The sequence below is a fragment of the Berkeleyomyces rouxiae genome (assembly GCF_048999995.1).
Source record: "Berkeleyomyces rouxiae strain 22BRR77 chromosome Unknown BrBRR77_ptg000009l, whole genome shotgun sequence".
Taxonomy (NCBI): Eukaryota; Fungi; Ascomycota; class Sordariomycetes; order Microascales; family Ceratocystidaceae; genus Berkeleyomyces; species Berkeleyomyces rouxiae.
In genome coordinates this window covers 105203-128925 of record NW_027396499.1, presented here as the reverse complement: position 1 = coordinate 128925, position 23723 = coordinate 105203, and the positions used below count along the sequence as shown (strand labels likewise).

The 23723-nt window shown below is 50.3% G+C and overlaps 8 protein-coding genes across 8 annotated transcripts; 2 read left to right on the top strand and 6 right to left on the bottom strand.

Moving 5' to 3' along the window:
• BROUX77_006609 (uncharacterized protein) lies at nucleotides 1-1938 on the top strand (the record flags this gene model as incomplete). The annotated part of the gene is made up of 3 exons (XM_073751613.1): nucleotides 1-242; nucleotides 345-919; nucleotides 992-1938. The coding sequence occupies 3 exons, from the start codon at nucleotides 1-3 to the stop codon at nucleotides 1936-1938; spliced, it is 1764 nt and encodes a 587-aa protein (XP_073602756.1).
• A 510-nt stretch (nucleotides 1939-2448) lies between these two features.
• BROUX77_006608 (uncharacterized protein) lies at nucleotides 2449-3310 on the bottom strand (the record flags this gene model as incomplete). The annotated part of the gene is made up of 6 exons (XM_073751612.1): nucleotides 2449-2621; nucleotides 2694-2765; nucleotides 2874-2926; nucleotides 3011-3016; nucleotides 3085-3156; nucleotides 3291-3310. 6 exons carry the CDS (start codon nucleotides 3308-3310, stop codon nucleotides 2449-2451), a joined length of 396 nt encoding a protein of 131 aa, XP_073602755.1.
• Nucleotides 3311-3862: 552 nt separating this feature from the next.
• BROUX77_006607 (uncharacterized protein) lies at nucleotides 3863-5836 on the bottom strand (the record flags this gene model as incomplete). The annotated part of the gene is made up of 1 exon (XM_073751611.1): nucleotides 3863-5836. One exon carries the CDS (start codon nucleotides 5834-5836, stop codon nucleotides 3863-3865), a length of 1974 nt encoding a protein of 657 aa, XP_073602754.1.
• Nucleotides 5837-7141: 1305 nt separating this feature from the next.
• BROUX77_006606 (uncharacterized protein) lies at nucleotides 7142-8955 on the bottom strand (the record flags this gene model as incomplete). Its single annotated transcript, XM_073751610.1, has 3 exons — nucleotides 7142-8441; nucleotides 8509-8763; nucleotides 8843-8955. The coding sequence occupies 3 exons, from the start codon at nucleotides 8953-8955 to the stop codon at nucleotides 7142-7144; spliced, it is 1668 nt and encodes a 555-aa protein (XP_073602753.1).
• A 2153-nt stretch (nucleotides 8956-11108) lies between these two features.
• Nucleotides 11109-11653, bottom strand: BROUX77_006605 (uncharacterized protein; the record flags this gene model as incomplete). The annotated part of the gene is made up of 2 exons (XM_073751608.1): nucleotides 11109-11538; nucleotides 11622-11653. The coding sequence occupies 2 exons, from the start codon at nucleotides 11651-11653 to the stop codon at nucleotides 11109-11111; spliced, it is 462 nt and encodes a 153-aa protein (XP_073602752.1).
• A 3380-nt stretch (nucleotides 11654-15033) lies between these two features.
• On the bottom strand, nucleotides 15034-16461 carry BROUX77_006604 (uncharacterized protein; the record flags this gene model as incomplete). Its single annotated transcript, XM_073751607.1, has 1 exon — nucleotides 15034-16461. The coding sequence occupies one exon, from the start codon at nucleotides 16459-16461 to the stop codon at nucleotides 15034-15036; it is 1428 nt and encodes a 475-aa protein (XP_073602751.1).
• A 2108-nt stretch (nucleotides 16462-18569) lies between these two features.
• Nucleotides 18570-19433, top strand: BROUX77_006603 (uncharacterized protein; the record flags this gene model as incomplete). Its single annotated transcript, XM_073751606.1, has 1 exon — nucleotides 18570-19433. The coding sequence occupies one exon, from the start codon at nucleotides 18570-18572 to the stop codon at nucleotides 19431-19433; it is 864 nt and encodes a 287-aa protein (XP_073602750.1).
• A 1421-nt stretch (nucleotides 19434-20854) lies between these two features.
• On the bottom strand, nucleotides 20855-22492 carry BROUX77_006602 (uncharacterized protein; the record flags this gene model as incomplete). The annotated part of the gene is made up of 2 exons (XM_073751605.1): nucleotides 20855-21461; nucleotides 21555-22492. The coding sequence occupies 2 exons, from the start codon at nucleotides 22490-22492 to the stop codon at nucleotides 20855-20857; spliced, it is 1545 nt and encodes a 514-aa protein (XP_073602749.1).
• Nucleotides 22493-23723: the final 1231 nt, after the last annotated feature.

Below are 23723 nucleotides of genomic sequence, written 5' to 3'. Positions count from 1 at the left end.
ATGACGTCTAAAGAACGAAAAGCCCTAGGCGCCCAGTCTTCAGAAAAGCGACGCCCGCTGCCTGGCTTTGGCGATACCACCGACGAAAATGGCGACATTCGCATGCAAGACACCACATCAACCCAGCCAGGCCCCAGCTCAACTGCCTCGGCTAGCATTGAACCAGGCCCACCACCGTCAAAAAAGTCGACATCTCGCTCATCTTCAACACTTCCCTCAGGTCAAACAGGCCAGGTCTGTAGGTAAGTAGAGTTCCAAAAAAAAAGTATTGGACTAGCAATCTATATTACCAATGGATGGCAAATTTGAGTACAAATGACAACTAACTAACTTGTGCAACATAGCAACTGCGGAACTACACAAACTCCCCTTTGGCGCAGATCTCCCCAAGGCGCAACTATATGCAACGCTTGTGGCTTATATCTCAAAGCCCGAAATACAGCCAGACCAACCAAACTCAAAAAATCAACCGCTACCAATTCTACCCCTACAGATGTTGGTACTTCCCGAGTAAAGATATGCGGCTCGTCTTCTCGCCAGCCTACAGCTGTCAAGGGTGCAACCTATGTTTCTGCTGAAAACTCCACCGGCACTTGTCCTGGTGGTGGCCGGTGTAACGGGACTGGAGGTGCTGAGGGATGCGGGGGGTGTCCAGCCTTCAATAACCGTGTATCCAAAACTGCGCGCTTGAACCTAATCAAGGGTCAAGGAAAATCAGAAGCTGATTCAGGTGTCTCAGAGAGTGCTATGTCAACATCTCCGGAAACCAGGCCTGATGGCCCCATACCGATTGACGTTGCGGCTCTAGAGACGCAAAGCCCAAATCCTACTGTGGTTATTGCATGCCAAAATTGCAGCACAACTATTACTCCTTTGTGGCGAAGGGATGAGGCTGGGCGAACCATTTGTAATGCCTGCGGTAAGCTTGTATAATTTTGTTGAATCCATAGGGTCTGTACACTGGCAAGTAGGAACTAACACTATTATCTAGGTCTTTACTACAAGCTGCATGGCTCCCATCGACCAGTAACTATGAAAAAAGCTGTTATTAAGCGCCGCAAGCGCATCATCCCCGCCCAAGACTCAGAACCTGAAGGCGGAGAGGAAATTAACACTCCCAGTCGATCTCCGGAACCTAGTATGGAGAGGGGAACGCTCAATGAAGATGGATCAGTGAATTTGGGAGTCCGGCGACGAAAGTCTGACGAGGCAGCCGATAATGAGGGCGACGCCATGTTGATAGACTCAAAACCAAGTCAAGATTCACCACAAAAACAGCGGACTCAGAACCAGAGCCAAACCTCTCCTGCCCGGCAAAAAAATACTGGCCATTTGCCAAGGGGTGTCAAAGGCGAGCGCCATGCTTCAAATTCGCCGTCTTCTTTGGTAGCGCATTCACGAAAGCGTTCATTTTCGGCGACAGAAGACTTACCTCCACCAAATCAACAAATACAATCGATTACAGACTCTTCGAAACGAATTTCCTCCATTAACTCGATTCTCAATCCCGCCAATGATCTTGAAGCAGCCGAATCAGGATACCACGGCGCGCATGCAAATACCTACTCTACTACCACCATAGCCACAACTGGATCGCCGTCTGATTATCCAGGCCTCCGGTCACCCATGAGCACTAGTGGAAGCTTCATTGCCAGTCCTGGTAACTCGTCTGTATACCCCGATAGTAGATATTCATCGAACGTGCTGTCGCAACTCCCTCCGCCGTTGAGCCTTCCTCCAGTGTCCTTAATTCAGGCACCGTCGCCATCACCACCGCAATCCAAAGCACAACCACAACTGTCAAGTGCCGGCGACAACAGTGTGGACCGGGAAGCAGTCAGTTCGCGACGCGCGACGCTGCAGGAAGAAGCACGGCGCATGCGTGAAGAGCTTGCGCGCAAGGAAGAGGAGCTTGCAGCACTTGAGAATGGGCATTGAATGATTATATACAAATTATGATGTACCGACTTTGTTCCTTTTTTTCTTCTATTTTGTGGTTCATGTTGATCCACCCATTGGCGTTTCTGGTGATTTCGAAAGTCAAAAAGCAGGGTCTTCCTTTTTTTTTGCACATTGGCTCGCTTGTTTTGTGACGTCATCGCTTGGGCAACGTCCAACAGTTGAGAAACCGTCGCTTGAAAGCCAATCTTCGTGATTAGAAGCACCAACTATCTAGTTACTACAATTAAAATAGCAAAATTGATTTTGGCCAAAGGATAACGCCGATCGCACAAGCAAAAGCTGACATGGACGAGATTTATAGAATGTATATACTATTTAGTGACATGGCAAGCACCCACCGTCCACGCTCCAGGTAATCAAGGCGGAGGATTGAAAAAAAAAAAAAGAGAAGTAATTGTCGTTCTTTGCGACAAGATATAATCCGAGTCGAGAGGGTCGCTAAACCGGGGACACAAGGTGAAAGAGAGGCACATTTTATGGGCGAATTTACACACCCTCGGCACCCCAACCAGCATCAATCTCACGCATGCTGACGGGGGGTTCAATGATGGGGAAGAATTCGAGCGCAATGTAAGCCATTCCGATGAGACCAGTGATACCGCCCATGATCTGGAAGAGGATCATGCCATCGGCGATGATGGAGCCGAGGAAGAAGTAGACTAGAATACAAGCCAGGGTTAGAGAGAAAGAGACGAACGTATCAATATAGCAGTAGTAGCGCAGGGACTTACAAATACCACGACCCAGGAACGACAGTAGGAAAGAGGCGAAGCGGGTGACTTGGGGAGTAGGGCCCTGGACCTCTGGAAGGTTGTTAGCAAAAATGAAAAGCCACGTTGGAGTGTGTGTGGCCGGAGCTTGGGCCATGAGCAGAGCCTGCGCACAGGCTAGCAAACGGGAGATGAACGTACCGAGCAGGCCGATACCTCCACCAAAGCCCATGAGGTACAGGCCAAGAATCAGGCTGAAAGGGAGAGTGGTTAGTCGCGAGACGTCTATCGGAGCGGCGGCGGGTAGTAAGTGAGTGGTAGCCGCAGAAAGTGCTTACTTGTGCCTGTGCAAATGTGAAATGTTGTTTTAGCAATGTGCGTTCAGAGCAGATCGATAGTGCCAGAGACTCACCAGGAGAAGCTGAGGATCCAGAATGCTCCAGAGACGGCGGCGATGCCGGCAACAGCCAGGTTGGCCAGGCGGCTATAGGCAGAAAGGCGGACATAGATACATGGTCAGTCTTTGCCTCTTCAAAGTGGATGTGCCTTAACCAGCCACAAAAACAAGCGAGGTGCTGAGGGGCGTTTATTTTTTTCGTTGTTCGCAATGCGGCTCACATAATCTCGGAATACTCCATGGTGGTGGTGTTGGAGGACAAGGAAATTGGCGTATTGCGCTAGGCGGAAGCGGTCGGGTAGGTGAAGGCGGTGACGCAACAAGTCAAGGAGATGCGGTCCGGACGGAAGCTGAGAAAATGGGGGGAGAAAAAAAAGGGTAAGTGGAAAAGGTGAACGGGCTGATGCAGATTGCGACGATGCTGTAGGGGGGGAATGTTACAGACGAGAATTGATCAGCGTCTCCTTTGTTGAACGACGTTGAGGCCAGTTGCGCATGTGGCAGAAAACGAAGCTCTTCATTTATTTGGCGACAAGGGGGAAGCTTGAGTCTCACCGCTTTCCGGATTAAGTGGCGCAAGCGGGGCTACTTCTAGACATTTCAGATGGCCAGGATATATTTACTTGTGGCGCAGCTGTGAACATAACTAATCAAATATGTGCAGGTGTATTATTATGAACGGAAAAGTCTAAGTGTGATGGTCGGGGTTCTGTAGTGGTCCTCCTCAACCAGATTAAATCCTACGACTGTCGAGTATCCCACGGCCCTGTCTTTCAGCTACCATTACCAACCTTTAAAAGTAGTTGTCCTTGGCCTTGGCAACCTTGCTGCCGGCGATGGAAACATCAGGCACGGTGACAATCTTGCCGGTGATGGAAGTGCAGCGGACATAAACAGACTCTACGTCCAGCGACTCGTCTAGGACGTGCAGGTTGTAGTCGTTGACCGAGCAGTCGACCCAGGTCTTGCCAGAGTCGGCAGACACCTCCATCTTGGCCGTACGCTCACGTCCGTTCTCAATGGTGGCCGCGAACCAGTGCTTGTTGGCCTCAGCGTGCAGGCGGACCCAGAGCGGCTCCTCCTCGATGGGACAGGCCACCCAGTTCCACTTCAAACCAGAAACGACGTGGGTGTCGGGGCTGGTGGTGAACAGGTCCCAGGTCTTGGGAGTCAGCTCCAGCTGCGTAGCGTTGTCGGCCGAGCTCGCTTCGTTGGTGACCATCAGAGTGTAAGTCTGACCCTCGTGCTTGACCTCGACACAACCACCGCAGTTGGAACCCTTGTTCCAGATGTCACCGGCGACGGACGCGGTGCCATCTATGCCAGCAGGCAAGTCGTAGTCAACAAAGCTGCAGTGGCCGTTGTCCCAGCAGTCCTTCTCCTTGCAGTCCGACTCCAGGCGCGAACCAATACCGTAAAAGACGGTGCCCAGAGTCTCAGCAGCATCTGACAGAATCTCGTCAATGGTGGCGACAATGTCACCCAGGCCGTTGTTGTTGACATCGCCCTTGTTGCCGAGGTTGAAGCCGTAGCTGGAACCCGGAATGGAGGTGGGAACAGCGCCGCTTCCAGAGCCAAACTTTGTCCATGCGCCGGACTTGAAGCCATTGACGACATCATTGCCATAGCTAGACTTATCGCCTCCAAAGGCAGAGGTGACCGAGGTAGCAAATCCGCTGGGCACAACGTCAGTAGGCTGCGATCCAGTGGGCTTCAGGGTTGTGGACGGGGCGCTGCCGACAGCGAATCTGGCGGAAGTGCTGGACTCAGAATCCTCGTGGCCGGGAACCTTGGGGACTTTGGGGGCATCAGTGCTGTCGTATGAGCCGCCGATTCCGGGAGTAATAGAGGGGGCATTAGTAGAGCCGGTAGGCTTCAGGGTAATAGAGGGAGCAGTGCCGACGGCGAAGCTAGCAGAAGTGCTAGACTCAGAGCCCTCGTGGCCGGGAACCTTGGGGACCTCGGGAATCTTGGGGATATCAGTGCTGCCGTATGACCCGCCGTTTCCGCCTGTAACAGAAGAGACCTTGTCGGCTTTGGAGCTAGTACTGGCCTTACCATCCTTGTCATCCGAGTCCTCGTCGTCCGAGTCCTCGTCATGGGAGTTGTTGTCAGACCCCTTGTTCTGGATATCTTTGTTTCCAAAGTTGCCATCAGATGACTTGGGGGGCGTGGGAGCATTGCCCGAGCCATACGAGCCACTGGCACCGGGAGTAATCGACGGGGCAGTGCCAACAACAACGCTAGCGCTGGTGGAGGTGGTGCTAGCACTGGGCTTCTTGGAGTCGGAGCCTTCGGGGGCCTTGGGTACAGATCCCTCGGGCTTAGAGGGCCCGTTGTTGGAGCCATATGAAGCTTCATTGCCGGGAGCGATGGAAGGAGCAGAGCCAACATTGACGCTAGGAGTAGTCTTGGCGCCGGAACTCGGCTTCTTGGGCTGCGAGCCCGAGGACTCATCGCCGTCACAGTCGCAGTCTTCGAAGCCGGAGCCCTTGGGGTTGGAGCCCTTGGATCCAGAGCCTTCAGTCTTCAAGGTCGCGCCAGTAGCGTACGAGCCGCTGTTGCTCAGAGTAACAGAGGGAGTCTGGCCAACAGCGAAGCTGGCAGTAGTCGTGCTAGGAATGCTAGGACCGTTGGGCTTGGACACAGAACCGCCGTACGAGTTCTCGCCCTTGTCCGCATCACAACCCTCAGTGGTGGCGGCGCTGGTAGCAACAGCTAGACCGGCCATGACCGGGGCGACAATGAACATCTGAGTGGCACGCATCGTGATAGAATAGGGTATTAGAAGTTAGAGTCAGGATTAGAGAAAGAAAAGGGAATGTACAAAAGAGTGACTGTAGCTGGAATGACGACAAAGGACTCTTGTAAGATCGGGGTGGATGATGGTGAGGTAAATTGGTCGTGGACAACGGACGATGCCATCGTCTTTTTATAAGTCCTCCCCCTCCCCTTTGTCAAGGTCTTCTATGTCTTGTTTGATTTTTGTTGTCTTCGCTGCCTTTGTCACTCTGCCTCACCGTGTCGTCGTCAACATCGAGGCGATCATGATCACGCACCAGCCAGCCAAATGCAAGACTAGGGCCAGGCACCCCCGTCGTGCGGCAGTCTAGACCGGGCGCGGGCGCTAGTAAACGAACCGAAGAACCCAGTCAACACAGTTTCCCTGGCCCCCAGCTTTTCAACAACAGGCAACCAGCAGCTGGTTCTTTGATACTATGTCCAAGTTATTTTCGGAACCCGCGGCACCATGCGCCTCATCTCCCTTCGGCTTGCGTTCTCCAGCCTTGTTCGATGACAGTTGTAAGCATATTGTGATCGACAAACACAGCCTTGCACCGGTCGTGATGCGATGACAACGGCCATAAGGGCTGCACAAAAGCACCTCTATCGCAATCAGACAAAAGCGGATGGCCACAACATGCATGTGTGCATATGTGATGTCCTTCTGTCCTTGGACAAGATACAAGAGGTCCGTGTCTGTTGATCCACTCCGACTTCAAGCTGAAAAAAATATCGCAGTCATGTACTATGAGGCTTTCTTCAGAGCGAAGATTCAACTGAAAAAAGAAACGAAACAAAAAAAGGAAAACTGTACCTCTCGGGGGCCGGTAGAAGCATACAAGCTGAGGTGATGCGGAACATCTATGACTGTCACATAAAATACTACAAATTACAGAAATATACAACTTGATGAAAATACTCAAGATCAACTAGAGGAGTTGGTGTTCCTTGCTTCACCGCGAACCCCATCAATAACTACATAACTACTTTTGTGAGCAAACATGGCTTTGCTGTTGTTGTCAGTGTGTTGAGATAGTCGCACTTAACCCTCATAAAAAGAAAGGGGTAGGGTTATTTATATCCGTGTAAGTGCGGCCTAGTACCCCTGGTCATCGCTGCAAAACAGAAACGGGGTCGGAAAATACTCCATGGGTAAAAATCAGGTGACATAACTAAGCTTCTCACATTCAAACAAAAAATATGTGAAACGCATTACAAAACTTTCCTCTGGCATATTCCTTTCGCGCCCTGCTGTCAAAGCTTTCCTTCCCTATAACCATAGAACCCCTTAGAAATGCTCTTTCCAGAACCTGAAGCGTACCTCATTAATCGTCGCCTTCTTCGCTGCTGTGTTGATGGAGCGGGCGGCTGCTGATGGACCACAGAAGTACACTCCCACTGTCGTATTGGTGCTTCCATCGAAACCACTCATGTATGTTCTGTTCATGATGCTGTCGCGAATTGATGTAAACAGACGGTCAAAGTTGGGCCGGCCAAAGTTGGTGCGAGTCTTGAGTTCTGTGAGCGGGTCCACGTCTGAGCCGACACTGTTAAGCATAATGTTCTGTGCCGTGTTGGCATCAAGCTTTTGCGTCAGATATGTGTGAATGCGGAGGAAGCCGTCACCCTCGGCCCCACCTGCCGATGCCTGCATTTCAAGACTGGACAACAGACTCTGGAACCATTCGAACGAGGAAGTATCTTTGCACACCCACACGAACTCGACACGGCGCAGACGAGTGGGGGGGTTCGGACCATTGCGCAGATGCCAAATATTTTTCAGGATAGACGCCCAAGGCGTCACACCAATGCCAGTACCAACGAGAACAGCAATCTCGTTCTCGAATACATCTTCGGCTGGCGCTCCATAGGGACCATCAATTCGTAGTTGCGGCATCTCATCTCCGTTGCGCAAAGCAATTTCATACATGGCCATGGGGTCAGCCTCAGGGTCTTCATACAACTTTGACTGAGCTTCACCAGCACCCAAGGCATTACCGAGAGCCTTGGTGAAATCGCCAACCTGTCTCACATGAACCGAGACGTAGGGGTCAAAGGGGCATGAAGTGATGGTAAAGGGGTGCCATTGGAAGTTGCTCACGGCTGGCACCTGCAGAAACAGCCACTGACCAGCCTTGTAACGGAACGAGGGTTTGTTGAATTGGATCTCAACCACATCATACGGATGGCGGATGACACGGGTGATGGTGGTCTCGCGACGGGCACGAACCTCGCGATACAATCTCTCAAACAGATACAGACCACCAGACCAAAGCTCCCATCGCCAACCCTGGTAACCAATGCAGTGGTTCCAGAAGTTAGCACCGGCGAAGGGGCTAAAAGGCGTTGGCGTATCACGCACAAAACAGCCAGTGGCATGGGTGTAAAGACCAAGCATGAAAGGGATGAAAAGATGGTGGGTGTACCAGAATGTCTCGAAAGACTGCTGGCGGATTTTAGCATGGGCGGTGGTGTACATTAGAAGCATGCAGAAAAGCATGGTGTGGCCGGTGATGCCACCGGGCTGCGTGTAATGGATATCAAGGGCACGTTCGGGGCGGAGCTGGCGCTTTTCGACAATGTAGAAGCTGGTTGAATGTATGTTAGACACCGCACATGCTTCTATGTGAAGTTCAAATGTCATGACCAACTTACTTGGCATAATGAAAAAAGGTGTGAATGCAAGTAAACACAAGAATGGCGTAGGCGACCTGCCGATGAAACCACAAGTTCTCATCAAGAGGTAGCCAGCGAATTTTGGGCCGAATCCAGCGCATAAGAGTACGACACACGGGCAGTAAGATTAGGGTTCCGTCTACACTGAGAACTAGACCGGCACCTCTGGACATCCAGACGGACAATCCAATGCTGTTGAGACCTGCAAGGCGTACATCGTTATTCTGCTTCCACCTATTTATGTGTTGAGTTGTTAGCGTATTCGAGATATTGATGGATTGGTTCAGGTGGCTGAGAATTGGATTGGGCTTACCATCCATAACCAAACAGTCCCCAATGGACACCCCAAAAAAGAATGTTGAAGGTCATCTTGGAAGCAGTAAACTGCTTTTTTATGAGCGTCTTGGTCGACATGTCGGCACCCATGATGTAGAGAGGGGTCGAAAATTGACCAAGTACCAACTAGATCGAGAAAGAAGCAAGGAAGAGTAAGAAACGGAGATATTAGATGGTCGTAGTATGAAGACTTTTAAATATCGACGGTATTGAATGCGCGTATATGGGGAGTTTGTTGGTCGAAAGATTTGTTGTGGTATTATGTATGGCGTGGCGTAGGTTAGATGACGATGTCTAGATGAACGGACTAAAAAAATATAGAAAAAGAAAGAAATTATATCTGAGCCTGCAGACCAAAAAGAAGCGAAAGAAGGACGCCAAGAAAGGAAGAGAAGAAGGGGACGTATGAAGGACAGGCAATTATTGGCCGGTAACGAAGATGACAAGGAAAAGGAAGAAGAAGAGAGAAGTCGGCCGTGGACTGGGAAGAGGAAGAGCGCGGGATGATGTATTGGCGGGAGGTTTGGAGGGCTCGGAAAGGCGGGGTCAAAACCAAACAGAAAACAGAGGAGTGCGGTAGGTATGCGCCGCTTGATCAGGTAACTGCTCTTACATGGAACAGAGAATCCCTACAAGTACAGACAGGTGGTTGTTTGGCTTGGCGGTTGGATGGAGAAGGGGAAGGAAGAGCAAACACAGAGATATCAAAGAACGGATGGTCACGGCAGTCTGGGAAAGAACTATATGTAGTTACCACCACATGAACATTGAGCTATGGGATGTTAGTTGGGAAATACGCACTTGCCCTCAGCAGCACAATGGCCAGCCAGCTAGATGCCAGAGGTCTAAAAAGGGCTAGAACACGCCACAACAAAGACGGCAAAATACTGACAACTTTGTATCAAAACGCAGAAGCCGAAACATGGGGAGCTGGTAGCGTGGAGCGGACACGCGAAAACGAAACCGGGAACCGGCAGTTTGGATGTTGGCATTGTCTCTGGCTTACCATATGGGAGGGGAGCTTTGTCAGGTAGCTTCTGTATTCTGTATGGTCTGTCTAGGCCACTGCCTTTACTGGCTGCGCTCTTGCTCCGTTCAAAGTGATCATGCCCAGCTTCACCTCGTTGCTGCGAGATGCCAAGCTTGGTGTCAATGAACCTAGCCGCCAACAGAAGTGGCTAACCAGCCAATCACCGCCCGAGCTTCCACGACTGTTGTTGGTCCAGCCAATGACGGTCCAGAAGCTGTTCTTCTCCCCTTGCTCCATGTGCACAGATACAGTTGGCTGTGGCCAATATTATAACTGTGAAAAGCGGGGCCGCTCCTATCATGATGCTCTCCTGAGGCATAGGCGCTTGTTCTTCAAACATCAAGACAAGGTTTGTCCCTCGGCTCTCCCCTTGTCCTCGCTGCAAACCTACAGGCTTTTGTCGACTCACAGCCAGAGTTTGCCTGATTTGTCGTGTGTTTTTGTTCATTTGTCCTGGGCCTTCTGGCTCGGAGTCCCGGACTCGAGACAGCCGATCAAACCGGAGGTGGCTGCGCACAACACATTTCTCTCTGATATGCCTGTCTTTCTCCAGCTGTGTAGGCAAAAGGCATATTGGTTCTAGAATTTGTGACCGGATGGTCATGTTCAGAGAGAATACATTTGGCTTTTTAAGACGTTCTTCTTCATCCCTTCTTAGTGCTTGTAAATTTAAGCACCAGGTGAATGGTAAGCTTTCTGGAGTCGTGAAACGTTTTGTGTCAGTGACTTGGAATGTCCCTGTAAGAGAAAAGAGGAATACAAAGTTACATGTAACTCTAGTTACACATCACTACATAGTTCTCTATGCTAACGACTGGTTGCTACAAGTAACACTGCTTGTTGTATGTCGTAACTAGCTATTTAGTAACTAGTTGATAGTATGTAGCTGATAGTTGCGTGCAGAGCCACTTTTCTTTGGCTACCAGTTAATGAATGAACCAACTAACCAACTACCGCTGGTTCACATCACATGAAAAAAAAGCCATGGAAGTGAGCCAGCCACCCAACTCTAGCCCATCACCACACCACATACACTCTCGTTTTTTTCGTGTTTGTCGTACTCAAGTACGTAGCTAATTATAACCAGCTATGCATGCTTTTACAGGCCAAGATCAATCATGTGGAAATCATACCAGGTTCTGTTCCATCGCATCTCTCCTCCGGTTTCCTGGTTGTCTGTTCGCCCCCCGCTCTCACCACTCTGATCCCACCTTCACATCAGAAGTCTCCAAGCACCAAGCATCAATGCTGCAAATCCTGTGCATACACCAATCAGCCATTGGAGCGTCTGGAATTTCACCTGTTCCAACTTCTCTAGTAAACTGGCCACCTCTTGTTCAATCTTAGCCTCTGTTTCCTTGATCTTGAGTTCTTGAACCACCGCCTCCTCTCGCGTGCGGCCCTTTTCCAGGTTGAGATCTAGTCGTACGCTTGCCTGTGTACGGCCTACGTCATCTTTGAGTCGGCTTGTCAACTTAGCAATGTCGTTGGTGAGCCGCTCGTGCGCCGAGCGCGTCGCATCCGCTTCTGTCGATGTCGCCGCAATCAGCTCTGACCGCAGTTTAGCAAAGTCGACCTTTTGTGTGTATGTGGCCTTGGCCGCATCATCTCTAAGCACCGTTGTTCGAGTAAGATTGTCGATACTGCTTGATGAAAAGCACAAGAGTTGCTACGTTAGCTTATGTTGCACCCCTGGCTAGTTAATACGGGCGAAATTGGACTTTACCTCTCTGAAAGCACATCGTTTAACACCTTCATCATGGCTACTGCTTGTTCCTCTGTAAAGCCCTCACTCTGAAGCCGTTGCACAAATTTGAGTGTATCAAAATGGTGGTTTAGCCTCTGCGGTGCGGACACATGAAAGGCTCTCCGTGTTTGTGCATCTGACAATGTTCTTCCGTTGATGCAAAGTGGCCTTCGATAGAGTTTAGCTACCAATGATGACTGTGGCATAAGGTTGGGTGTCAATGTTTGGGTTGAAGCTGCTGGCAGCTGGTTCCGGTTTGAGATCCTCGTCAGGTTGTGAAGGTGTCGAGTCATTACAGCATTGGGTGATGTGCTGGCGGGTTGTAAGCCGGTGCTGGAAAGGACACCATTTTGGCAGGTAAAAAGTCGAGGCGCACCTTGCGTACAGCAAAACAAGTTCATGATAAGCCTTTCAATTAACATGGAAGACACCAAAACTCGAGCGCAAAATGGTGATGCGAGCTAGATTTCGTCATCATCAAAATGGCCTAACGAACTCAATGCACATTAACCCTTGTGAGCACCCCCCACGTAAACTACCTGTCAAGAACGGGTTAGGCTCAAAACTGGTAACTGCTTGGGATGTCCTATCCACTTCTTGTTTGCCTGAGGCTGCAAGGTCCAATGGGTATCCACAATTCCTTCATCAGCTACCTATAAAACCAAGACTACCGCCACCTCTTGTTTCGAAACGTTTCTTCCCTTTCTTTCTTCATTATGAACAACGCAAATAATCACTTTCTATACTATCTCTTCAAATATTCAGTGCGAGACGGTACATCTGCGTAAGCAGAAATATCTCCACGACCACTGAATTCGAGACAGGGAAAAGAAGACTAAAACATTTAAAGCCTGATCTTGGGTGCGGTGCTTCCAACGTCCAACTGGACAATTGGGGAGGATCGCAATGATTGGACTTACATACTATGCAATAACCGCAACAGAAATATGTTACTGAGAGTCATCCTGTCACTATCACTCATGCATCAGCTAGAAGTACGTATCATACTGTGTGGTGATTTTGCATGAGGAATGATTTATTGAAGGGATTTTCTAAGAAAATAGTATAACATACTAAGGGCTATTACAGACGAGGTCACGTGATGTGGATGAGTGGCTAAGCCGATATGACACAACAACATACTGCCATCATCGGACGGGTCTCCCCCGCCAGTAAGCTTTGCAGCCCTCGAAAGATGGGCCCGCACACAGCACATCGCCGCCACCTCCAGTTACTGGGAGAAAAACAGCCCAGGTTTCTACCAGAAGCTTGAAATACCTTGGTGCTTTAAAGCCCCACCCGAACTATCTTTGCCCCGATTCTACCTCAGCTACCTCTTGCAGTGTCGCGCAGCCCACGGCGACTTCGCCACGTATCACCAACACATCGGGCAACCCCCCCCCCCCCCCCCCCCCCCGAAAGCTTCGGCTGTTCATGCGGGGCTCTAAAAAGCAACGTGCACTTCATACAGTGCAAACCCGCACGCTGGCAGGCGAAAGCCGCCGCGCCCAACCTCAAGCTTGGCAGCATCCAACGACTCCTCGGAACACCAGAAGGCGCCATCCACTTCGCCAAATACCTCGCAGCATCCAACTTTTTTACAGAGTACGCAGTGCCTATACACCACCACCCCAAAGCTCCATTGCCTGTGGCTGAACCGGTCGAAAGACCTCAGCCACCAAACCAGTAGTTTCGTAGCCTACCCATGTACGGCTATACCCACGCGCCCAGCGGAATGCGGGCGCCAGCCATAGATCTCCCACACGGTCCGTATGTCCCCACCAGGATGAGGGTGCGACTCACGTGACACCAACCCCAAGCCCTGTGCTATAGGGTTGCTCTGCACGTGACAACACCCTGCGTGACTTTAAAAAGTAATAAAACAAAAAAAAAAAAAAAAACATACTGCCATCTGTTTCATGTCTATACAACCGCATAATTCATAGAACAAGACCAAAGATTGAGAAAATGTTGAGTTGAGGTAAGGGTACAAGGGTAGCACGTGACACCTGATCACGTGCCATGAGGACCCACAACATCTCACGACATGGGAATAAAAGGCAAGGCTTCGGGCATAGAAGAGAAGAGGAGCAGATAGTAAAAGGGTAACGATTTACTAATTTATTCGCCCTCCCCACAAAAGAAAAGAAAATTCTTGATTCTGGCATGTAGGAAAGCACGTAACCCCAATATATCGAACCAAGAAAGTCACATTGACTGACAAAAATGAACCTTTATGCCCAGGCGTTTTTTTTAATTTTGTGAACATGGCGTAACTGAACCACACGAAAGATGTTGAGATATGCGAAATGACAACAAAAGGCATCCTGACCAGTCTTGACTTCATTCAACGTGATTAGAGGCCTGCTAATGTTATGCCATAACAACGGACTCAAAATTTGGACACAGACCTCACCATCTCCACAACCTTCCCTCGCCGGCTAAATGTCGGGAAGATGTTTTTTTTTTTTTTTTTTTTTTTTTTTCAATATTCGGACATGGCCGTATGGTATACGAACTTGACTTGACTTTATTTTACGTGACTAAGCTACATGAAAAGCATTACACGGCCCGCCGTGAGGCGGACACAGATCCTAGCAGATCTGCTAGTCATGAGAAAACCCTAGAGATCGGGGCTTTTTAACCCCCGCGCGAGCGTAGGACATCTAGTGGGTGGAATTCTGCATGTGTGGCACAAGGAAACAAGTAACAAAAGTGTCGGAATATCACACCTTGGTTGCAAGGCAGATTTACAGGGTTGGGGTCACGTGAGCACCTTCCAGTGCCAACCCTGGTGCTACCCACTTTGTGCCTGTATATAGCTATCACGATGGATGGAATGAGGCTGGAGAAGGAGAAGAATAGAAGAACGACGACTGAACAAAATTGACTCCCTGACCATTACCTTGCACCTAGCACCGTACGACGTATCTTCCGTATTTTGCCACGCAAGTAGGACAAGAGCCAACCCACAAAAAGAAAGAAAAAAAAAGAGAGTATACAGAAACGAACGCCGTAGAGCATATGGTAGCAAAAGGCAAAACAAAAAACCATAAACTCGAAAGATGGCGCAGCAAAAAAAGGAAATATGTGAGAAGGTGGTGTGGGTTTATTCAGCCTGCGTGGCGCTGGGCGTCAACTTCTTTGCGAGAGTGTGGAAGCCCTTCTCGGAGTCGATCAGCTTCTGAATGAATCTTTCTTGGAAAGGTCTAGCGACATGGGCGTAGGTCCATGCGTGGAAGGCAGATTTCTCCTCGTTGCAGTCTGGGCAGAGTAGTTCGGCGTCCTTGTGAGCAAAGTGGCGGTGGTATTGGGCGAAGTCTCCATGAGCGGATCTCGCACTTAGCACCTGACCAACCGTCTGTCGTCTGAAGCTTTTATACTCGTGCTTCTAGAGTTTTGGCGCATCTAACTGGTGTGTTAGATGGGAGGGCTTCTTCTGGGTGTTCCACCACTTGTCCGAGCCTTCCTGGAGCCATGTTTTGCGCCACCGCTGGGCCCGGGCAAGCGACATAAACTCTGTCTCTGTGTGGTTCCTGGCAGCGCCTCTTTTCGTGTGTTTGTCAGCCGCTTCGTTTCCCTGCACCCCCATGTGGCCAGAGACCCAGTGTACGTAGGCGGTACAGCCGGGCCTGTGGATGTGCCAATTGCGAAGCTTCGACTTGACGCTGTCGATCTGGTTTTGGGACGTTCCGATCTTTGTTGTTGGGTTGAGAATGCGGTCGACGACACTCCTGTTGTCCAGGCAGAGGTGCAGAGTTTTGCTTTGACCCACGTATTCCACTTCAGCACACTCAAGTGCATGAAGAGCTGCGATGGCTTCGGCATCTGCGACTTCATTCCATTTACCCGTTGGTATAGCCCCTGCGAGCGTGTCCTCCGGGTACCCTACGACCCAGCCTGCTCCGGTGAAACCAGAGGCCAGCATGGAACCATCCGAGTACGCCCATATGTCGTCGGGACACCTGCTCCGCCGTTCGGCGTGTCTCTGCACCTCCTCCTCCTTGTCGGCGAAGGGCAGAGATCTAGGGTATGGTGATATAGCTGTTTTGTCATACAGGTAGCTGGCCTGTGGTATCGATTTTGGTAGAAGCCTGCGGAGTGCGTAAACTCGCGTGTCTCTCTTGTGCCGGACTAGCATGTGATTGGAGTCAAGGGTTGCTAGCCAGATGGCTTCTCGGTGATGGAGGTCGTCTAGGATGGGTTCCATCGTGGGGATTTTGGCTGCGTGATGGAGGAGGGCGGCCGAGGTCGTGCAGTACACCGGGAGGGCCACCCGGAGGGCTGCCCGTAATGTCTTTTCCAGTTGAGACTCTAGATGCACAATCTGCCGCCTGCGCGTCCGTAATGGCCACCATGCGACTGCAGCAAATGTTAGAATTGGTATGACACACGCACGCACTGCGTGTATCAGGGACTCTGTTGGTGCCCCTTTGTAGACTCTGGAGAGCACCTTGATCCCACTGATAGCCTTTTGGGCTTGTCTCACGGCCAGGGCGACCTGGGGGCGCGGAGACTGCTTTCTGTGGAGGAGGACGCCTAGCCAGCGTAGGGGTTCGTTGACGCCGACTGGAGCGAGGGATTGTCCGTTGGGGAGGATGACCTCGGGGTTCCCCATGTTTCGCTTGTGGGTAATGTGAATATACCCGGATTTAGCCCAGTCTAAGGAGAGCCCGTTTCCGGAGCACCAGGACTGAACCTCCTCGAGGTCCATCTTGAGGAGAGCAGCATTCTCTTTGAGTGTTAAGGATTTGGCTACGAGACACCCATCGTCTGCATAGCCTAATGCTGTAGGGACTCTTTCGTATAGTGGGGCCATGAAGAGGAGAAAGAGTATGGGTGAGATTGGTGAGCCTTGGGGCAGACTTCCACCGAGGGGGGTTGGTTGGTCTTGGAACCCATCCAAGGAGATAGTGGAGGTGCGACCTGACAAAAAGGAGGCTGTCCAGCGGCATATAGAAGCGGGTTATCCTTGTGAGATAAGCCGGTTCACCATGCGGTTGGGTGTGACGGAGTCAAAGGCTCCCTTGATGTCGAAGGTAAATATGGATGTCGATCGGCCTTGGTTCTCGGCTTCCTCAAGCTCGTCATACAGGGAGAGGATGAGGTCGGTAACCGATCTTTTGGGCAGTGCGCTCGTGTAGCGCGGAGGGATGATGCTTCTTTCCACAGCAACATATGAGAGTCTTTTGGCGATGAGACGCTCTAGTGCTTTGCCTAGTGTGGGTAACAGCGAGATTAGTCGATAGGAGCGCGGGCTAGATTGATTGATTGATTGATTGATTGATTGATTCTTTATTTACCTGTCTACTCGCGAGGTATTCTCGGCATACGACAGGGGACTATTTTTAGTACCAAGAAAAATACATAACAGAAGCAAAAACCAAAACCTAAAACCATGCATACAGAAACCCCACAATCCAAAGTATAATGACAGGAGGTCTCCCACCTGCCCAGCGCAGAGGCTGTCCTTCGTCCGCGTGGCCCCGGGTTGTAGGAGGGAAGGTTTGGGTTTCGGAAGGACCACCATCGCGGAGTGCAACCCTTACAGAGCCAATTAAACCCTAATAAAAATTTCAAACCATGACAAAAAGACCAACTTCAGCTTTCAAGCAGTTGGTTTGATCGGTTGATTAGTCTCCCCAACTGGGAATCGAACCCAGGTCACCTGCGTGACAAGCAGGTATGATCACCACTACACTATTGAGGACTGACTTGTACCGCAAAAACGTCCTAAGTGTGCTTAAGAGGTGAAAATATGTCTAGTGGGGTTAGGGCACACTCGAAGGGCAGCCTCTTTTGAAGGTTCCGGATGTCCGACCCGCGGCGCGGGGATCTCGACGCTGTGCTCCATCCATAGCACACGCCGCGATTACGTCCAACTTTTTCTTTCTTTCGGACACTCGATCGCCAGCCCTTTTGGAGGCTCGCTTGATCTCGGTTTGGCTTTTTGGGCCCCCTGAACACGCCGGCTTTTACCCGACGAACGAATGTTGGTGGGGATGGTAGCTCCACACAGGGCTTTGTTGTCGTGGGTCCACTTTTTGGGGTGCGTTTTTGTGGAAGTTTTCCTTTGTTCAACGGGGAGGTGGTATCTGGAGGACAAGGTGATGTCGAGGAGGATTCCAAGAGGAGGAGAGTTTGCGGAGTCCTGTTCCCTTGCGCCGGCTACAAGAGGAGGAAAATGACAAAAGTTGCAGCAACGGCCATGCCCGCAAAAGGACAAAACCACGCGTAATCCGCCGGGGACAAACCCCCGTGCCGAGAGCCGGTGGCCTTTTAAACTAGACTACACGCTGTTTGTTGCAAACCAAAAACACCAGGTAACCAACCCTGGAACCCCGCAGGTTCGCCCCCGGGCTGCGCTGGACAGAGAGTCCTCCTGGCTTCAATGCCGGACCCTAAAAAGTCGCAGGAGATGCTTGAAGTCTACGCGCACCTGCAATTGCTGACCGCCCGGGAGTAGTTTGGAAGATGACATCATCCGACTGCTTCCGTCCGGAATATGCCGTCGTATTGCTGCGAAATAACAGTAGGTAGACGTAAAAGAAGAAAATCAAATCAAATCAGTGGGGTTAGGGCTAGGGTTGAACACATGTTGCCCTTAAAAAATGCTTACGGGCGGCTTTCCCTATGTATCGCACCACGCCAAGAGAATGCATACACCATGCGGCAAGCTTCCCACCTTTCGAGCTCCTCCTGGAAGATGAAAAGAGACGAGAGGCGGTACGGTGGCATAGACTCGACGACAAGCATCTACTTCGAGGGCCGCAGTACAATCCAGTGGTGGTGAGGCTACGAAAACTGCTACCTGCTGAAATGGAGAAGCACACCAGGCTCAGGCTAAACGCAGCTGGGCCAGACATGCCGTCTTGAACGTGGCTAGACAAGGAAAAAGAAGCAGAGGCACACAGAGCGGAAGTTGAGATGGCCACCCCGGGAACGATCATTGCCTACTCCGACGGATCGAAGCACGAGAATGGAAATGCGGGCGCGGGTTGGGTGATTACGGAAGATGGGGCTACGCTAGAGGAAGGGCACGTAGCTCTGGGAAAATGGATGGAAGTGGCCGACGCAGAGGCGATTGGCGCTCTCGAAGCAGCGAGGCGGGTCACGGCGCGCGATGGTACCGAGGAAATCTGGCTTTGTCTGGACAACCAAGGAATAGTGAACCGCCTCCGCAACCCATCCACCAGAAACAGCACATCTCAGGATGTTATTGGTGAGACAAAGACAACCCTTCGCCGCTGGGCGAGCGAGAGTCCTGGGAGGAGAGTCCATGTGCTGTGGGTCCCAGGCCATATGGGCTTGGAAGGCAACGAACTGGCAGACGCGCAAGCAAAACTGGGGTGCCAACAGACGACAACAGAACCCCGCGTCAGCCTGGCTGGAGCACGGAGATGGAGGCGAGACCGTCTAAGTCTCGAATACGGAGAATGGTGGCAGAAGCAAAAAGGATACCGACCACTGGGAACTGGTGTCCCCGCCAAACCCCCCTTCCGTGTCTCCCGCTACGACGGCCTCACCAGGATTGAGCTAGGCCACATCCTGGCGGCCAGAACCGGAGATGGTGACTTTGACGAGTACCATGACCGATGGGAACACAACTGTCCACGCGGGTGCCGAGCTTGCAACCGGCCAAAGGAACGAGGACACTGGTGGACGTGCAGGGCACTGCCGAGGCCGTGGAGCCAGAGATTTGCTGACAAGCTTCTGAAAACAACAAAAGCAACAAGTCACGTTGCCAGCGTTTTACGCCGCAATCTCAAGTTCCTTGAAGAAAGACAATAGCCCGAGCGCCCCGAGACTACCCGGCCACTACCCACTGCCAGCATCGAGACATGAAGGTGGGATTTTGAAGGAGAGATGAGAGTGGAAGAGAGATGGGAGAGGAAGGTTAGATTGGGAGGAGACGAGGTAGTAGGATCGGAAGGAGATGTCGAGAAGGATTCCATGAGGAGGTTTTGGGGGGTCCTTTTCCCGTCCACCAACTACAGAGGAGGGAAAACTCTCAAAAAAATGCAGCAACGGCCATGCCCGCAAGAGGACAAAACCATGCGTAATCCGCCGGGGACAAACCCCGTGCCGAGAGCCGGTGGCCTTTTAGACTAGACTACACGCGGTTTGTTGCAAACCAAAAACACCAGGTAACCAACCCTGGAACCCCGCAGGTTCGCCTCCGGGCTGCGCTGGACAGAGAGTCCTCCTGGCTTCAATGCCGGACCCTAAAAAGTCACAGGAGATGCTTGAAGTCTATGCGCACCTGCAATCGCTGACCGCCCGGGAGTAGTTTGGAAGATGACATCATCCGACTGCTTCCGTCCGGAATATGCCGTCGTATTGCTGCGAAATAACAGTAGGTAGACGTAAAAGAATAAAATCATTCAAATCAAATCAGGGTTGAACACAACTAAGCATAGCATGGCTATCCAGTTGCATAAGATGGAAAGCTTCACGCTTTTGGTTCTGAAGTCTCCTTTATCTTCATGTTTACACTTCTTATACACCAAACAGAAGAGCTTGGATTCGCAGTCCGATCTTTTGTGAGTAGCGTTGATGAGTTGATAGACGAATAGGCTATTTCCTAACCTGGTAATGACGGAACTGCTTTGTGCGACAAGGAATGGTTGCAGTTTGTTGGCACTCGAAGAGGGAAACACGATCCTTCATAGAAACCTACCCAATCGGCCTGTCCAAGTGTATATTGTGCCTTGATTTTTATCCTCTACTATATACCTTGACTTATCAATTTTCAGCCTGCATTATCTTCATTAAGTGAGAACTGTAGTAAGAACAAGCTCCGCTAATACTCCAAGTCGAAGATGCAAGTGGCAAATGTAGTTTCTCAACGGCTGCCTCTGTATCTGAAAATTGTATTGTCCAACTAAAAACTTAAGGATGCCGTGGTTTTACGAAAAAAAGGGCAGAGGAACACAAATGACTAATAATTAGCATCTCAAGCGAGCATGAGAGCAAATCAAGGGTCGTCTATGAAGAGCTTTGCGAAGAACAGCTTCTTACAGATGATGACTTGGCTGTAGCATAACAGCAGTCATAACTTTCTTGTATTCACGAATACTGCCAACTTGACAAGCTTTGTGTCGGGATGTTCACCGCAAGAATTCAACCATAAGCATACATTTTTCAAAACGAGCTACCTATCTCCCTTTTTTATTATCGACATCCTGTATGGATTCCTCCAAACGTCCTTTCTATACCAGTGCGACGAGTTTTCCCGTCTTGAGCCATCGCACATATACAACTAGCACAGCAGAAACCACGGCTAAAGAACCAGCATAATACATAGCAGGTCTATAGGCTTCGAGACCACCGTCCTCACCACCTGACGCATCCAAAATATATCCAGCGATTGGGGCGCCAAATAGATATCCACCGAACCAGCCCATGACCATGATCCCCATGGCGCTGCCGACTCGCGCACTGCCAAAAACATTGCTAACGACAGTTGGCATGGTAGAAAAGAAGCCTCCATTCGCGGCTCCATTGATGATGACAAAGACACACATGGGTCCGATAGTCTTGGAGACTGGCCAGATTACTAGAATACTAATTGTAGTCAAAATGAGGGACAGCAGCAGCGTATTCAAAGCACCAAATCGGTCACAGAAGAGACCACACATGATGCGACCAAAGGCTGAAGATAAATTGAAGCCAGCAACTAGACCAGCCCCGACGCCAGATGAAAATCCCAGTGACTTTGTGTACAAAGGCAGGAAAAAGGGAGGTACAAAGAGAGGGAAGCAACCAATGGCACTTGCGATGAACACGGTGCTAAATGACTTGGATTTAAAAAGCCGCCTAGATTAAAGAAAGAAGAGGGACGGTTAGTCTTGCCTTGGAAAAATTCATAGCTATAGCTCTGACTTGGAACTAGACGAGATTATATCTTACCAATCAAGCAGAGCTGGGGGGGTCTTGGCTTTAACTCGCTGTTTGATAAAGAATGAAGCAGGAATTCCGGTAGCCAGCGTTGTTAATCCGAGCACACGATAGGCCCACGGCAAGCCAACACTGTTAATCAACTTGTCCATACCAACACTGATAGCGGCACCACCAAAGCCACCACCAGCAAAGATCATACCATTGGCCAGCCCACGACGCCGAGAAAAGTACTGAGAGGGAAGAAGGGACACTACCATGAAGGTTAAGCTGATGCCCTGACCCATCAAGGCGCCAGATGTGAAAAAGAGCCCACCAAGACTTTTAGTAATGAAAGAACTGATGATTCCACTTGAGCCCATACATATGACACCAGCTAAGGCACATAGACGAGTTCCGAAGCGGTAGACCAAACGTGCATTCACAAAGCCAGTTATTGAGATCATGGCAGCCATCAAGCCACCAATAAAAGATAGGGTGGCAGGCGAAGAAAGGTTCTCTGACCCGAGAGCCTCTTGAATGACACCCCAAGAATAAGTAGTTCCTAGAGCCCACCAAAAGTTAACAGCACAAGCTGCCACAACAACCCAACCATAACCGCCATCTGGAACCTCGGAGTCAGCTAGCCGTGATGCTTCTAGATAAGAGTCTTTGGGTGGTGAATCAGAGTCAGATTCAGACTCGGAGCGGGAAGTTATGTGACCCGGCGAAGTGGGTGTGATATCGTTCGCGGGAATCTTATTTTCTGGGTCGGTCCACGTGTCGTGAGCGGCAGGACTAGTAGCAGGAGAAGCAGAGGATGGAGGCATGGGGGTATATGGCAAAGACTTCTTTTCAGGATCTTGAACACCTTCGACTAGACATGAAGTGATTGGTGCGGCGGTGGCGGCTGTAGATGCGATGGTGTCACGAGCAAGAGATGTGAAGGCGGAATCTGAATATTGTTCCATGGTGGTGTGCTTCATTGTTTCTCATCCACAGATCAAGCGTGGGGTTATCGTATAGATAGAATAGAAAAAGAACTGGTGGAATAGAGGAATGATACGTTAGATCTGTGGGTAGTTATGAAAAAGAGGGGAGAAAGACAGACTAAGGATTTAGAGAGCAGAGGTAGTTGATCCCGTTGCGGAGACTGGCCGAGGTTTTCCGGTGAAGAGTAAACAATGAAAAGAAACCCAGGAACACAGGACAAAATAAGACGGTTTGTAAAGAAGGGCCAGTGAAGCTAGAAGATGACCCATTTATCGTTTAAAGAGAGCCAGAGCCCAGGTTTATGTATCACGTCCACGTTTAGTTTGGCCAGCACATCAGCGACAGTGAATAAAACTTTTGCTGAAGGCTTGGCAATCTTCACTTCACTACTCTCCTCTTCTAACCAACAAATTACACGCTGTCCGATTATATTCCCTCCTCTTCAGTAGCTGAAGCTCTTATAATACGCCGAGAAGACGTTCCCAAGATCGCTTAAGCCGGGTGGTGCCAAGGGCAAGTTTTTTCCCCCTTCGATCAGAGAGCGCCTCGGAATGTTAGCTTGATCGGGAAAGAAGGCAGACCTATACCATACACAGCACAGGATATTAGCCATGGAGTGATATAACCCTCGGGCCGTCCTTCGACTAGACCTTCACCGTGTACGCCGCGAAGGGCCAATCAGCCAGCACAGTGATGGAGCGGGCTGTATACTACGGTGTCATCTACTACCACACACCCACAAGATCTGCGTATGATTGCATATACACACTGAGCAAACCACCTTTCCTCGGACATCATACCCAATACATGAGGCAGAAGGTAGCGTATGTAGCACCACGTCTTATCTTAGGTGAGACACTGATGGTTGTTTTGATATCGACCACTTGGCTGCAGCTTTGGTGTGGGGAGAAGGAGGGCGGGATCATCATAAAAACCGATAGCGCACGGAGCATGGAAAGTGCAGAAAATATCACGATCACGACATCTTTTTCCGTGGCAGCTAGCCCGAATGTGTGATCAGACATTTCCGCGGAAAACCCAAGTGTCGTTGGTCCTGTATGCATAACCCTGAAGGATTTGACAGCGGCGGAGGATTTAGTACAACCCTAAGGAAAAGCTTGAATTGCATTTGCATGTTTTGGAAAATGCAACTCTTTGCCACGGTTTTCTTCTTTGGAGGCCGAGCAAGGTGAGCCTATTTGGTAGAGT